This window comes from Colobus angolensis, unplaced genomic scaffold (assembly GCF_000951035.1).
Source record: "Colobus angolensis palliatus isolate OR3802 unplaced genomic scaffold, Cang.pa_1.0 Scaffold5, whole genome shotgun sequence".
NCBI classification, from domain to species: Eukaryota; Metazoa; Chordata; class Mammalia; order Primates; family Cercopithecidae; genus Colobus; species Colobus angolensis.
The window spans coordinates 33,677,213-33,692,256 of record NW_012118487.1 but is presented as its reverse complement, the minus strand read 5'-3'; the positions used below and the strand labels follow the sequence as shown (position 1 = coordinate 33,692,256).

At 38.8% G+C, this 15,044-nt stretch overlaps 1 protein-coding gene across 1 annotated transcript in view; it reads right to left on the bottom strand.

The window, feature by feature from the left end:
- Window positions 1-1,039: 1,039 nt before the first annotated feature.
- DCHS2 (dachsous cadherin-related 2) overlaps window positions 1,040-15,044 on the bottom strand; it is a 168,224-nt gene continuing 154,219 nt past the window's right edge. Inside the window, 4 exon segments of the mRNA XM_011959767.1 lie at window positions 1,040-3,819; window positions 5,830-5,962; window positions 6,982-7,268; window positions 9,116-9,246. Coding sequence (XP_011815157.1) covers window positions 1,196-3,819; window positions 5,830-5,962; window positions 6,982-7,268; window positions 9,116-9,246 — 3,175 coding nt within the window. The 3' untranslated portion in view covers window positions 1,040-1,195.

Sequence of the window (15,044 nt, the reverse complement as noted above, 5' to 3'; positions counted from 1 at the left end):
TGGTCGCACCTACGGAACGCCCCCTCCCCCCACCGACACGCCCGTGCCCCGCCTATTGCCCTTCCACTCCTAGAAAAGTCACTCCCAGCAGACGCGCCACGGGCGGGCTTTCTCAGCCCCCACTCTTGTCCGGACTGTATTAGAAACTCCGCCCCCCCCACCCCCCCCCCACCCCCCCACCCCCGGCTGCGGTCCCTGAAGCTAGATGACCAAAGAATAAATTTGCAGTTTTGCTTTTAGCCTTGCCTACTCGCTGGTTCTTTTGTGCCCACTCTGGTGGTCTTAGAAAAACAAATCAAAAATAAAATTAAGAAATCGCTATAAATTAACCTTTGAAGTTTAATGTCTTTACCCACACCAACTTATAAGACAAGCCCTGAACAAAAAGTCATTCTGTTTGTAAAGAAGGCCAAGATACTATGTCTCAGGTGGTAGCAAACCACATAAATATTGCGAGTATCAATCCCGGCCCTCTATCAGGAATATGCATTTCTGGTTTATTTAATCAGTGATAATTATTTATATTACCTACCATTATAGATCTTATTTGTTTCTCCCTATTGGCACAGAGTTATGACAAATTTCATTCTGAAATTTTTATTAGTTTTCCAAAAGACTCCACATTGAAATTCAATTATGGCTAAACTCCACAGGTGTGGTATATGGGGAAAAATGGAGAAATGCTCCTCTAAATAGATCAGCTCCACCGACTGTTGCTTTATCTTAAAATGAAAGTTCATCCCTCTAGACTTCCCCTCTCTGTTGTAATATGTTTTGACCTAAACTCATTCCCTATTTAGCCTTTACTAATTTGTTTTCGATATAGCAGTGTGACCAGCAGCAATGTGACCAGAGTACACTACACTTTGTTTCCATATAAACATTCAGGCAGTCAGTTAAGCTCACTGTGTCCTTTGGAAGTCTAATCATACAGACAACAGGTCTGACAGAATATACACTACTTGATATATACAAATGTGAGTCCTGAGAGCAACACATAAGGATTAAAAGAGGAAATAGCTTTTCATTAAGGCTGGAAGAAATTTGAGAAACTTTAATGGGGAAGTTTTAAAAACTCTAACTATAGCACTTGCTTTTTGACAAAAATGAGCCCAATATCGAGTTGCTGGCTTGAAAATGTTTTGTTTATTCATTCATGACCAATGGTGAGCAGGTACTTGGCATCCCAGTTGTTTTATATTTGAACTTCATCTTCTGCTTTAAGTTCATGGCATGTACCATTGATGTGTGTTCCTAATAATTCTCCTTCTGACAACAGTGGAGACAAGGCAGGAGGCTGCATGGTCAATAGGGAAAGAGATGGAGAAAAACTGGGAGTCATGGCTTCTGGCAGAGAACCAAGATGGTAGGGGATGGGAGAGCGTGGGTGTTTCAGAGGCACCTGCCCCAGGGTTACTGCTGGTATTCTTGGTGGGACTGCTTTAATCCCAGGCTGGGCTACTGCTGTTATCAAAGGGGGTGGAAAAACAAAAGATTTCTTCTCTTTTGGAATGCCAGGCATATGCAAATGTTCCTCCTTTAGTTTTGCGATATCATTAAATACTGAGGCAAGAGGTTGGAACTTGGGTTCCCAACTGAAAAGATAATTCCAGTGATAGTTGCCTCTTCCATCATGATCAGAGGTGGTCTGAGTTGAAAGAGCTGCACACCTTACTTCCTGATCACCTGAAATAAAGACAGACTCTTTTCTGACATCAGCCAGGATGCTCTCTTTTGCTTCTCTCTTCTGAACTGTCTGGGGTAACACATTATTTTGAGCACAGGTGGTGCTGCAGCCTTCCCCTTGATCTCCTTCCCCAAATGTTTGGCTGGCTTCTGCTGTTTCGGCAGTCACCATCACCTCAGTTTCCCCAGATAGGCAGGAGAGCTGGTCTGAGTCCCTCGGGATACCCGAGTCTGGCATCCTGGACTCGCGGTCACTCAGAGCTGAGTCTGAGCCCTTTCTGTAGGGATGCTCATTTATCCTCTGGATTTCCTTATCCTCCGCAGTTTCTCCTTCCACAGAACAGTGGCCACTGGAGTTTGAGTGTCTGTAGCGATTGACAATGTCCTTCTCTATGATACTTATTAAACTCAACCATTCCGGTGTGGCATCCACAGGGACCACCTCGTTACTGCAGTCATCAGTTTTCTGGAAGGCTTTGAGCACACTGGCATCCCGGGTCATTCTCAAGTCCGTATCTAAAGATGAGGTTTTCTTCTCCTCATAATTGTTTATTGTGTCTTTTTGTTTATGTCTTAAAATCAGTACAAGTAGAATGCAGATGAGCATCAGAAACACTAAAAAGGAGACCACCAGGCTGATTGAAAAGCTGCTGGCGAACACTGCCAAGGGTGTTGCTTCAGAGGAGAAAGACACATTCACAAAAACAGTGCAGGATGCAAACTTGGAGTCTGGTTTAGGACTATGAGCAATTATTTTTATTTCCATGGTGTCTTCTTTGTTGAGTTGACTTCTTATTAGGGGAAGGGCTCTAATCAAATAAATATTTCCATTGGTTTTATTTACTGAAAAGAAAGGAGATGAGGTTCCAAGGGAGTAAAGAATGACTCCATCAATACCAGCGTCTGCATCTGAGGCTTCCACTCTGCCGATCAACTGTCTGTCTTTATTCTTTTCTGGGAGGGTGAAAAAATACTGATCTTGAGTGAAAATAGGCTCAAATTCATCTATCCCTTCAATATCTACCCAGACCACCAAGGAGGCTGTTGCATCACCTTTGTCTTTGGCTTGGACTGTGAGGCAGTATTTATTACCATTTTCATAGTCAAGGATTTGCTTAGCATGAATTTCCCCTGTCAAAGGGTCAATGAGGAAGAGATCGTGATCATAAGACATTCCGTGAGTGAGAAAACAGGGTGATATAATAGAATAGGTCAATTCTCCATACGGACCTGCATCAAAATCGAGAGCATTTATAGAGCATATAGTAGAGGAAATAGGCAGATTTTCTGGAACAATACAGCTGAAGCTTGAGAACATAAACTGAGGTGCATGGTCGTTATCGTCCAGGACATTGACAAACACAACTGCAAAAGAAAAGTGTTTCTTTTCTGCATCTGAAGCTTGGACAGTTAAGGTGAATTTTGCCATTTCTTCATAATCCAGAGGTTTAACCAAATAAAGAACTCCAGTGTTTTCTTCTAAGTAAAAATGTCCCTTCTCATTTCCAGAGATGATGTGGTAGATGATTTCTGCATGTGACCCTGTGTCACGGTCATTTGCTGAGACCACAGTGATGTGACTCCCTAGAGGGGTGCTTTCCTTGACATGGGTGTGATAGCTCAGGTTGCTGAAGTTTGGAGGATTGTCATTGACATCAAGTACTTGTATTGATATGACAGCTGTGGAACTCAATGGAGGGCAGCCACTGTCAGATGCCAGAATGACAAGTTCATGGTTTGCACTTGCTTCTCTGTCCAGACTGTGAAGCAACACAAGATAACCAACTTGCTTATAAGGATATTCTGAATGAATGAAATTAGTTTCCACATGAAAATTGTTCTGTAAATTACCACTGATGATGGAATATTCAACATATGTGTTTTCATGGGTCCAGTCATGGTCGATGTTTGAAAATATAACAAGCGTGCTTCCAATCAGAGCATCCTCACTTAGGCTAAGATTATAGGATTTGACTGTGAATTCAGGGGCATAATTGTTCATATCTTGTATTCCTATCTCCACTAACGTAAGAGCTCTTAGGTCAGGATTTCCACCATCACTGGCTTCAACAAGAAATTGAGTTGTTGATATTTTATCCAGAAGTAATATGGGACTGATAGTAAATATTGTGCCTGAAAAATAAGACATAGCATTTCAACACTGTGAGATGCAGTTTTGATGATCCATTTGATCAGCAGTTGATTATTCAACGTCTACTAATACGTGTTTAATTCTTTGTTAGATTTGTTAAGTCACAACCAACGATGACTCCAATTAGAAACACAAATTATTCTATTTATATGTTTATAACATGTAAGATACAGAAATAATATTCATGACATTCACTTTGTGAAATATGTGTGCTGCTTGAGGTTGCTTCTGCCATAAATTTCTCTGAATTTTATTTTTTGTATAGTAAGTTGTTCCACTATTCTTAAAAAAATATTTTTTTGTTTGTAAAATTTGTACCCCATTTTACTACCCACAAACACATGTATAGAGATATTCTGGGATAAAGATACTTATTCTGGAAATACTTGTTGATACTCAAGCCAAATGAAAGCAGTAAAAATGATAATGCTGAGTTACTATTACACTATTGCTTAAGTAGAGAGATGAGCTTTTCCTACAGATCATGCAAGTCGGTTTTTCCCTTATTGCTGAAATGTAATTAATAAAGTTTATTATACTAAATACAGAAATATATAATTTTTATAAATATGTGTGTTAAAACATTTTTAAGATAAAGATGTCTTAAGGATGGTCACTAAGAAAGAATACAGAATGATGACATTTAAATGCCACGTTTTCAATTAGAGTCCCACCATGAACTAAATTGGCCAGCATTCAATGTTTTAAAAATATTTGAATCAATAGCTTAGTGCGTTTAATGTTTTAAATATTGCACTTAATGTTTTAAACATTGCATTTAATGTTTTAAACATTTAATGTTTTAAAAATATTTGAATCAATAGCTCAGTATAAAATTTGTCAATAGCACATGTCAAGTAAAAGTGTTGCTAAGGATTGAGTGCTCAGAAGGACTGCCTTGAACACTGATTTGCTGTGGCAAGGGTAGCAGTTGCCATCATCTGAGACTAGAGAAAGAGACAGAGACAGATAGACAGAGAGAGATGGAGAGAAAAGAGGGTGGGTGGTAGGGTGGGGATAGAGACTGAAGAATAGAAAAGCCAAATTCCTGATATGCTTGTATTCATGCAGTGATTGTTCATCCATAGGCAACATGATATATGACGTACTTCTCCATTTACGACACCTGGTGGGCTTCGTGCTGGTATTTTGGGACTAAATTCCCCTTTCAGGTAATCCCAAGGTTAATTTTTAAATGAACTCTCACTTGTGAAATGATGCAATAGTGGATAGAGATGGGGAACACAGAGTGTGATGCCTCCCAGGCCCTGTTATTTTCTAATGTGCTCTGCTAGGGACATTGTTTTGCTAATTATTCATCTTTATAAAATTTAGCTTTTAATGTCCACTCACTGTTCAACTTTCTGTATATACTGTTTAATTGAATGTGGAATCACTTGCCTGAAGGCATTTCACAACCACAAATGTCTTGGTCTCTGATGAAAAGACAAAAAGCCTTGGGAAGCGTCAAATAAACCAAAACACCACAGTGGTTTCTAGTTGGTAGAGATGCTTAAATAATTTTCCTTTTTAAATTATTCTTGTGTTTATTGAATATATAATGCTGTTACTGATTTTTTTTAACTTGGCTTGGGAAAAAAGCATCCAAACTCTAGTAATATGAAGTCTTCAGCACTAACTTCATCCCTTCAACATCATTTTGATTCTTGCTGAATCCTGGGATAATTGCCTGAACTGTGCTTGGTTGGGCAGATGAAACTGGGTGTTTATTATATTGGTGTCTCTGAATTTGTGAGCATTTACCAGCATTTAAAGAGTGACGTTTACTTTCCAGCCACTGAGATGTTGGAGAAGAGAAATAACACTGGCATTGGCTACCACAGCACTTGATGTGAAGAGTAATAAAACAGTTGTGCTTATAATTCCGTGGGGTCTGGGGAACTTTTTTAGAGGCATTTAGAAAGGGTTATTTCAGGTTTCTACTTTGAAACCCAAATGTATGAGCACGAATGCAACTAGAAATAACTCACCATTCTTAGGATCAATGGAGAATTCCTTAGAAGAGGATATAATTCTGTAAGAAATGTTCTTGTTGCTTTCTAAGTCTGTGGCTGACACAGTCAGCACTGTATAGCCCACAGGTATTGATTCAGGAACTGTGACCTGAGGGAAAAAGAGAAAAATAGGGACATTGTGCTTAAAGGCTGAAGGCCTCTGCCTCCCCAGTTCAAGTGATTCTCCTACTTCAGCCTCCGGAGTAGCTGGGACTACATGTGCCTGTCACCACACCAGGCTAATTTTTGTATTTTTAGTAGAGATGGGGTTTCACCATGTAGGCCAGGCTGGTCTTGAACTCCTGATCTCAGGTGATCTGCCTGCCTCAGCCTCCCAAAGTGCTGGGATTACAGGCGTGAGCCACCATGCCTGGCCAGAAAAAAAAATAAGTTTTAAAAATAATTGTATTCAGTTTTTTTTTAACTACTAAAAAAAGTTCTTCTAAACTATTTCTATGCGGCAGAAGATAGTTAATACATTCACTAATATATTATTACATTACATGCATGGCATAATTCAAGCAAGCCTTCACAGGGGATCATTACTTAGGTTACCCTCCCCTTGTGTTTACACTTAAATCCTGCATCTGCTACCTTCAAAAGTTCTGGAGTCCATTTGCGAGTATTGAGTTGAATGCTATCCTGGCCCTTACTTCTACATATAGAACATATACTATGCTCTACAAGCTAAAATTTCCACTTTATAGTTTTCTTCGTAATTTTTTTTCTGTAAAATTTTAATCAATGCATTCCAAAAATATGCCTATGAAAGAAAGAATTTTCCCACATTAACTGCAGATAATGCAAACAATTTATCAGTGGTTTTGCAAATATTAGGCAGGTTCAAATTGTCATGACAAACTGGACTACAACCTCTAAAAACTAAAAAAAAAAAAAAAAATACATATGTAGTAAACCAAACCGAATGAGACATTCATTTCCATATGTACTTATAGACTCCATGATATTAAGTGCAAAACCCGCAGCATTAACTTAGAGACTAAAAACAGTAAATGCTGTCTATCTGATGACTAAAAACAGTAAATGCTGCTATCTGTGATGGAAGACTTACATCATTCTCTATTCTTTCTAGTTTTGGCTGTGGTTTCATCTCTTTAAGCCCTTTACCTGATAGATATCTCGAGAAAACACTGGTGGATTATCATTGACATCCAGCACACGGACTACGAGTGCTCCCTCTGTGCGGTGCACCGAATCAGAAATTTGGATGAGCAGCTTATATTCAGTCACTTCTTCAAAATCCAATGTTTTCACCAACACCACCACTCCAGTGTTCTGATCAATAGCAAACTTGGTTCCAGGATTACTCTCTTTGGCAAAACTGAATATGAAAGCTGAATTCAAATCCACATCGTGAACTGACACATGAGTCACAATTACACCAGGCAAAGAATCTGAAATAGTCATGACCAGTGTCAGTCTCCATTAAAATTCATCCTCTGAAATACATTTCTTTAATAGTTCCATCCAAGTATTTTTATTCTAAGTCCAACATGATTTGCTCTTTCTTGGCCTGATTTCTCATACAAAGCTCATTATGCACTGAACAAAAACTCTGAAGAATTTATGAGACCAATAAAAGTGAAAATTTACCACTGAGTAGGGAATTGAGGAGGTAGGGTATATTCAGTTTTTATATTACATTATTTTCATTATATGCTTACAACACAATTCCAGTACCAAGAAATATCCGAAGCCACTTATTTATAATATACAGTTTCTGTATCAAAATCATATCTTTATGGGGAATATGAAGAGGATGAAGGGTATTACTCAGGACATTAATACAAAACATGGCATTTTCAAAAGTAGGCCAGATTTAAATATTTGGGCACTAATGTTCAAATTAGATATTTATTTATATTTGTTTTTGTACAATTATTTATTTTGGAGTGGTGCACACACTGCTTCCTTTTCTTAAATCTGACTCTCAAAATTATTAAGACTATAGAAAAACAAAGTCTACATAGTACTAGTGAGGAAAGCAAATTTCAAATATTATTCACCAAAAAATTACAAAAGAGATGACATGTTCAGTGCCTCACTCACCACATATGTTCTCTAGCCTAAACAACCCGTGAAAAGGACTTTGTTTTTAAGCTTACAGATATGGTACAGCTAGAAAGAATATGCCAAGATGCTCAGAATAGTTCCATTGTATATGAAACCCATAATTTTCCATTTTCAAGCTTGAACACTCTCGATGTGCACCAACCACACCATACACTATTCAGTATGTTTTGATTTATGTAGTTTCTTCTTGTGATATATTTATATTAGGCTCATTGCTATATTTTAACACTAATTGCATGTGCTGAAAAACAGAACCTTCAATAAAATCAAATGAAAATATATCAAATATGCAAGAGGCAAAACTGGAGAATTTATTTGATTTGTAGGCTATTGATAATATTTGTAGATATCTCTATGCATAGACATTTCTGGAATATTTCCCTCTGTGAGAGGTGATGGTTGTAATCTGTTTAGAAAGTGAGCATAAGAAAATATTAGAAACATTTTAGGAATTAATTTAGTATTATGAGTGAAGTAGAGAGGCAAGCAAGGGGCCACCATTATTTTCAACTTCAACTATAAAGACTTAGGTTGTGTTTCACCAGTGCAGCCATTGACCGTGGACAACTTTGGGTCCACAGACTATGGGATCATTGTATAACCCACAGACCCAAATAATGAAGATTAACCAGCATCTCACTTAAAAATTTCTAGTTTCAACCTCTACCATTAGTGTGGTACAAATGTTGAAGATAAGGTTATTCTGGGAAAAACGATGACTTTTTGCAATAAAAATCTAATTCACTTCACTAATTAGTTGGTATTAGTATCCTGAAGAGACTGACAGAGCTATGAATGTTGATTCTTCTTAGAGGAGGTTCACAGTGGTTATCACAGTCAACAAAATATGCTTTTTCTAGAGTGGATATAATTTGTAGGAAATGTCTGCATTATAAACAGATACTATAAGGGATGATGGTTGGAGCATGGGGACTTGGCCTCCAGATGATCTGAGTACAAATCTTAGCTTTAAAATTTTACTCCTTTGACATTTCATATTTAACTTATGATCATCCATTTTCTATTTTGCAAAATGAAGATAAAAATAATCTAGTTTGCGTGGTTGTTGAGGATTAGCACTCATGTTAATACAGTGTCTGGCTAAAGAAAATAGTAAAAAATATTATACAAGTTAATCAAAACCACTATGCCAAATTGTCACACTTACCTTCTGCAATTTCCACTGCCTCAGAGGGGAGAAAAGCTGGGGCATTGTCATTTGTATCAGTCACCTGTACCTTGATTATAGTCGTATTAGAAAGCCTGGGCATCCCTTTATCTGTGGCTTGGACAATCAAGCTGGTTTAGAAAAAGAATCAAAGAATGTGATTCATCATCCAGGAATTAGAGAAACAACATAAATATCAAATATCTAGTTGAAAATTTTAAAATGAGCTCACTAGCTACTTTTATTTCTCTCTTGTATTTTCTAAATGGCATCATTTAAAATGTACTTCATAAGAATGGTACCCTGAAATTTATTTGTTTTTGGCATGTTCAGAGAACCAAATCCAGCAAGCTGCCAGAGATCATGAGGCATTAAAGTAAAAATGGACCATTTCGGAGAGCCAGACTGTAAAATTCAATCCTGTCCTGCAATGAATAATCTAAAAAAATAGAAACACCAATACCTGTACTTTGGATAAGTAGACTGTCTCCACCCTGCCATGTCATGGTCTGGATATTACTAAATATTTCCATCTTACCGAACCAACGAAAGATGTATCCACTAAAAGATGCTTTGTACTGATACTTTTGGATCCAAATAGCAAATCAATCGAAATGCTAGAATTAAGACAGGACACCGCTATGATGAACACACTTACAGAAGATGCATGATTGGCTAGGATTGTGAAGTAGAGGTAAAAGTCCATGATCTGAAAGAATTTACATAGACTGATTTAATCTCTCTTGGATGATGCTACATCGAGCTTCTCCATCAAACTACAAAACTTATTACTGTCTTCAACTTCTCCCTTTCTCTCACCACCCTTCCAACGTCCAACTAATTATGTCTCTTATTGGTATTCCCTCCCGGATGTCACTTGAATTAGTGTTCCCAGCCATTTCACTCCTACCTTCAGAGTGCTCATGCATGGTAATCACATTTTGCTTTGTCTTGGAGTGAAGAATTTCCTGGGACATGAGACTTGCAGTGTTTTTAAAACAAGATACTCCAGGCAAACTGGACATGGGACTTTCAGTGCTACATCCACTAAAGTCCCAGGCAAACCTGGACAAGCCAGTCCCCTGTAGCCTCAGCCCCTCACCATTTTTACCTGGAATGCTCTATATGTATTGTATCCTTTCTCACCAGGAATACCTGATAAATTACGAACCTCCCTACTGTGAGTCTCCTCTTGTTCCATCCACCCTCTGTATTGCACTCAATTGCTCTAACTAAAATCCTAATTTGAAAACCTGACCTCCCTATTTAAAACTCTTCTTTGGCTCTCCATGTCTCTAAGCGGTTATCCAACCCCTGAACATGTTCACATAAACTTTTTTGTCCTTGCTTTTACATGGAATCCTAGCCCTTACACTTTCTTGGTTTTTCAAAGCTCACATCTCTGTGAAGTTTTCATGGACCTTTCATTCGATTTAAATGCACCTTTATGTATTCCCATAGCACCCTGTACATTCTTCTGCCATAGCAATCATCACTCTTTTTTCTTCATAACATATTTGTCTGCCTCTTCTGTAAGTTTATTAAGGGCAGGGAGCTGCCTTATTTGCTTTTCTTTAGTAAGTATTGAATGTTGGTTTCTCAAGATTTCCCCAGGGTTATACACATATTATACGACAGAGCTGGGATTCAGGCTCATGTGTTGGTCAACTGGAAACCTGTGCTTCATGATACTTGTTGAACATACCTCTCTTATTGTGTATATATCACATTCTAATGTATAATTATTGGCTTATTTTTCACTCCCGCCTAAACACGATGAAGGCTAGGAGGGTGGCTGAGTAATAAAATGAGTTATTAATGAGAAGATGCTCTTTATTTCAGAAGTGGATTTAGTCTTAGCCAGTTGTGGGGGCTACCTTTTAAGAAACTAAGTCTTGAAAGTTGATACACTTTCACTTTGTTTTCATTGTTAGCTCACTTGATAAATGTTCTTTCTCTTTCCAATCCTAAATTTTAAAATGACATAAAATAAACATCAATTCTGTCTTAGTTTGAATTCCACTTAATATTAAATGATCAGTGCTTAAATCTACTATTCATGAAGAACACAGACTGCCTTCTGCATTATCAGAGTTGGAATATTAGTAGAATAACCACCTGAATATCACACTTCTGGAGCCTAACTTCTGGAATAATTATATACGGAAAGTTTATTTTGTTAGTATGAATGTCAGTCAGATCGTTATGGAAATATTTTAACAAAAATAATCAACTCATACTGCTTTCTCCCCTGCTGCTTGCACCTCCCAATGTCATCTAAAGTCTCAGCCAAGACATCAAAGTTAAGTTTCTATCAACTCTTCTACTGTAACCATAATTACTATTATTTTCACAATGTTACAACTTCAGGCATCCTACATAATGTCTTGTCAGATTACAAAGAAGTGAGATTCTTTGACATGGAGAGAAATATGTTGCTTAGCATGAAAATAAATGGGAAAGGAAAAGGTTTCTCAATGACTTGCAGAAAAAATAAAAAATATGAAGGTAGATGTGCAGATATTCTATACATAACCTATGCAAGACTTCAAGTCATCTATGATGGCTCTTTCGCAGTTGTGAAACTGTTGATTATAGCCAGTCCACCTCACTCCATGTTCCACAACTGTTGCCCTGATTACTATTGCATTTTTTTCCTATTCTATCAACCATGGGAAGCTTCTTTTACCATGTTAAACTTTAAATAAGGCCTTTGACCAGGAAGGATCTTTTTGATTGTCTTAACAAGTACTAAACTTGTTGGTAGAGGGTTTTTCAAAACTCTCAATTGTGTCTTAAATGTCTAGCAAGAATTTTCTATTCCTTCTGAAATTCTGAAAAAAATTAAAATATCAGCCACCAACAGAAATAAATATGAAAAGAAAAACTATGATTTCTGGTTAAAGATTGCAAGCTGACTACACAGGTTTTTATCTTCTCTTCCTCTCAAGATTCTTCTAAAATGATATCAAAAATCTTTTATAATAAGTTATGGGATCCACACCAAGATGGCCAAATAGGAACAGCTCCAGCCTCCAGCTCCCACAGTGAGTGATGCAGAAGACAGGTGATTTCTGCATTTCCAACTGAGGTACTGGGTTCATCTCACTGGGGCATGTTGGACAGTGGGGGCAGGACAGTGGGTGCAGCCCAACGAGTGAGAGCCAAAGCAGGGCAAGGCATCGCCTCACCCGGGAAGTACAAGGGGGAAGGGAATTCCCTTTCCAGGCCAAGGGAAACCGTGACACACAACACCTGGAAAATTGGGTCACTCCCACCCCAATACTGTGCTTTACTAAGGGTCTTAGCAAACGGCACACCAGGAGATTATATCCTGCACTTGGCTCCGAGGGTCCCAGGCCCACGGAGCCTCCCTCATTGCTAGCACAGCAGTCTGAGATCTAACTGCAAGGCGGGAGCAAGGCTGGGGAAGGGGTGCCTGCCATTGCTGAGGCTTAAGTAGGTAAAGCAGCTGGGAAGCTCGAACTGGGTGGAGCCCACCACAGCTCAAGGAGGCCTGCCTGCCTCTGTAGACTCCACCTCTTGGGACAGGGCATAGCCAAACAAAAGGCAGCAGAAACCTCTGCAGATGTAAATGTCCCTGTCTGACAGCTTTGAAGAGAGTAGCAATTTTCCCAGCACGGAGTTTCAGATCTGAGAACGGACAGATCGTCTGCTCAAGTGGGTCCCTGTCCCCCGAGTAGCCTAACTGGGAGACATCCCCCATTGCGGCAGACTGACACCTCACACCTCACATGGCTGGGTACACCTCTGAGACAAAGCTTCCAGAGGAATTATCAGACAGCAACATTTGCTGTTCAGCAATATTCACTCTTCAGCAGCCTCCACTGCTGATACCCAGGCAAACAGGGTCTAGAGTGGACCTTGAGCAAACTCCAATAGACCTGCAGCTGAGGGTCCTGACTGTCAGAAGGAAAATTAACAAACAGAAAGGACATCCACACCAAAACCCCAACTGTACATCACCATCATCAAAGACCAAAGGTAGATAAAACCACAAAGATGGGGAAAAAGCAGTACAGAAAAACTGGAAATTCTAAAAACCAGAGCACCTCTCCCCCTCCAAAGGAATGCAGCTCCTCGCCGGCAACGGAACAAAGCTGGATGGAGAATGACTTTGACGAGTTGAGAGAAGAAGACTTCAGACAATCAAACTTCTCCGAGCTAAAGGAGGAATTACGAACCCAGTGCAAAGAAACTAAAAACCTTGAAAAAAGATTTGACGAATGGCTAACTAGAATAACCAATGCAGAGAGGTCCATAAATGAACTGTTAGAGATGAAAACCATGACACGAGAACTACGTGACAAATGCACAAGCTTCAGTAACGGACTCAATCAACTGGAAGAAAGGATATGAGTGATTGAGGATCAAATGAATGAAATGAAGCAAGAGGTTTAGAGAAAAAAGAGTAAAAAGAAATGAACAAACCCTCCAAGAAATATGGGACTATGTGAAAAGACCAAATCTATGCCTGGCCAACATTCAAATTCAGGAAACACAGAGAATGCCACAAAGATACTCCATAAGAAGAGCAACTCCAAGACACATAATTATCAGATTCACCAAAGTTGAAATGAAGGAAAAACTGTTAAGGGCAGCCAGAAAGAAAGGTCGGGTTACCCACAAAGGGAAGTCCATCAGACTAACAGCGGATCTCCCAGCAGAAACCCAACAAGCCAGAAGAGAGAGGGGGCCAATATTCAACATTCTTAAAGAAAAGAATTTTCAACCCAGAATTTCATATCCAGCCAAACTAAGTTTCATAAGTGAAGGAGAAATAAAATCCTTTACAGACAAGCAAATGCTTACAGATTTTGTCACCACCAGGCCTGCCCTACAAGAGCTCCTGAAAGAAGCACTAAACATGGAAAGAACAACCGGTACCAGCCACTGCAAAAACATGCTAAAATGCAAAGACCATCGATGCTAGGAAGAAACTGCATCATCTAACGAGCAAAACAACCAGCTAATATCATAATGACAGGATCAAGTTCACACAAAACAATATTAACCTTAAATGTAAATGGACTAAATGCTCCACTTAAAAGACACAGGCTGGCAAATTGGATAAAGAGTCAAGACCCATCAATTAGCTGTATCCAGAAGACCCATCAATTTGCTGTATCCAGAAGACCCATCTCATGTGCAGAGACACACATAGGCTCAAAATACATGGATGGAGGAAGATCTACCAAGCAAATGGAAAACAAAAAAAGGCAGGGGTTACAATTCTAGTCTCTGATAAAACAGACCTTAAACCAACAAAGATCAAAAGAGACAAAGAAGGCCAATACACAATCGTAAAGGGATCAATTCAATAAGAAGAGCTAACTATCATAAATATATATGCACCCAATACAAGAGCACCTAGATACATAAAGGAAGTCCTTAGAGACTTACAAAGAGACCTAGATGCCCACACAATAATAACGGGAGACTTTAACACCCCACTGTCAACATTAGAGAGATCAATGAGACAGAAAGTAAACAAGGATATCCAGGAATTGAACTCAACTCTGCACCAAGCAGACCTAATAGACATCTACAGAATTCTCCACCACAAATCAATGGAATATACATTCTTCTCAGCACCACACTGCACTTATTCCAAAAGTGACCACATAATTGAAAGTAAAGCACTCCTCAGCAAATGTAAAAGAACAGAAATTATAACAAACTGTCTCTCAGACCACAGTGCAATCAAACTAGAACTCAGGATTAAGAAACTAAATCAAAATTGCTCATCTACATGGAAACTGAACAACCTGCTCCCGAATGACTATGGGGTATATAATGAAATGAGGCAGAAATAAAGATGTTGTTTGAAACCAATGAGAACAAAGATACAACATACCAGAATCTCTGGGACACATTTAAAGCAGTGTGTAGAGGGAAATTTATAGCA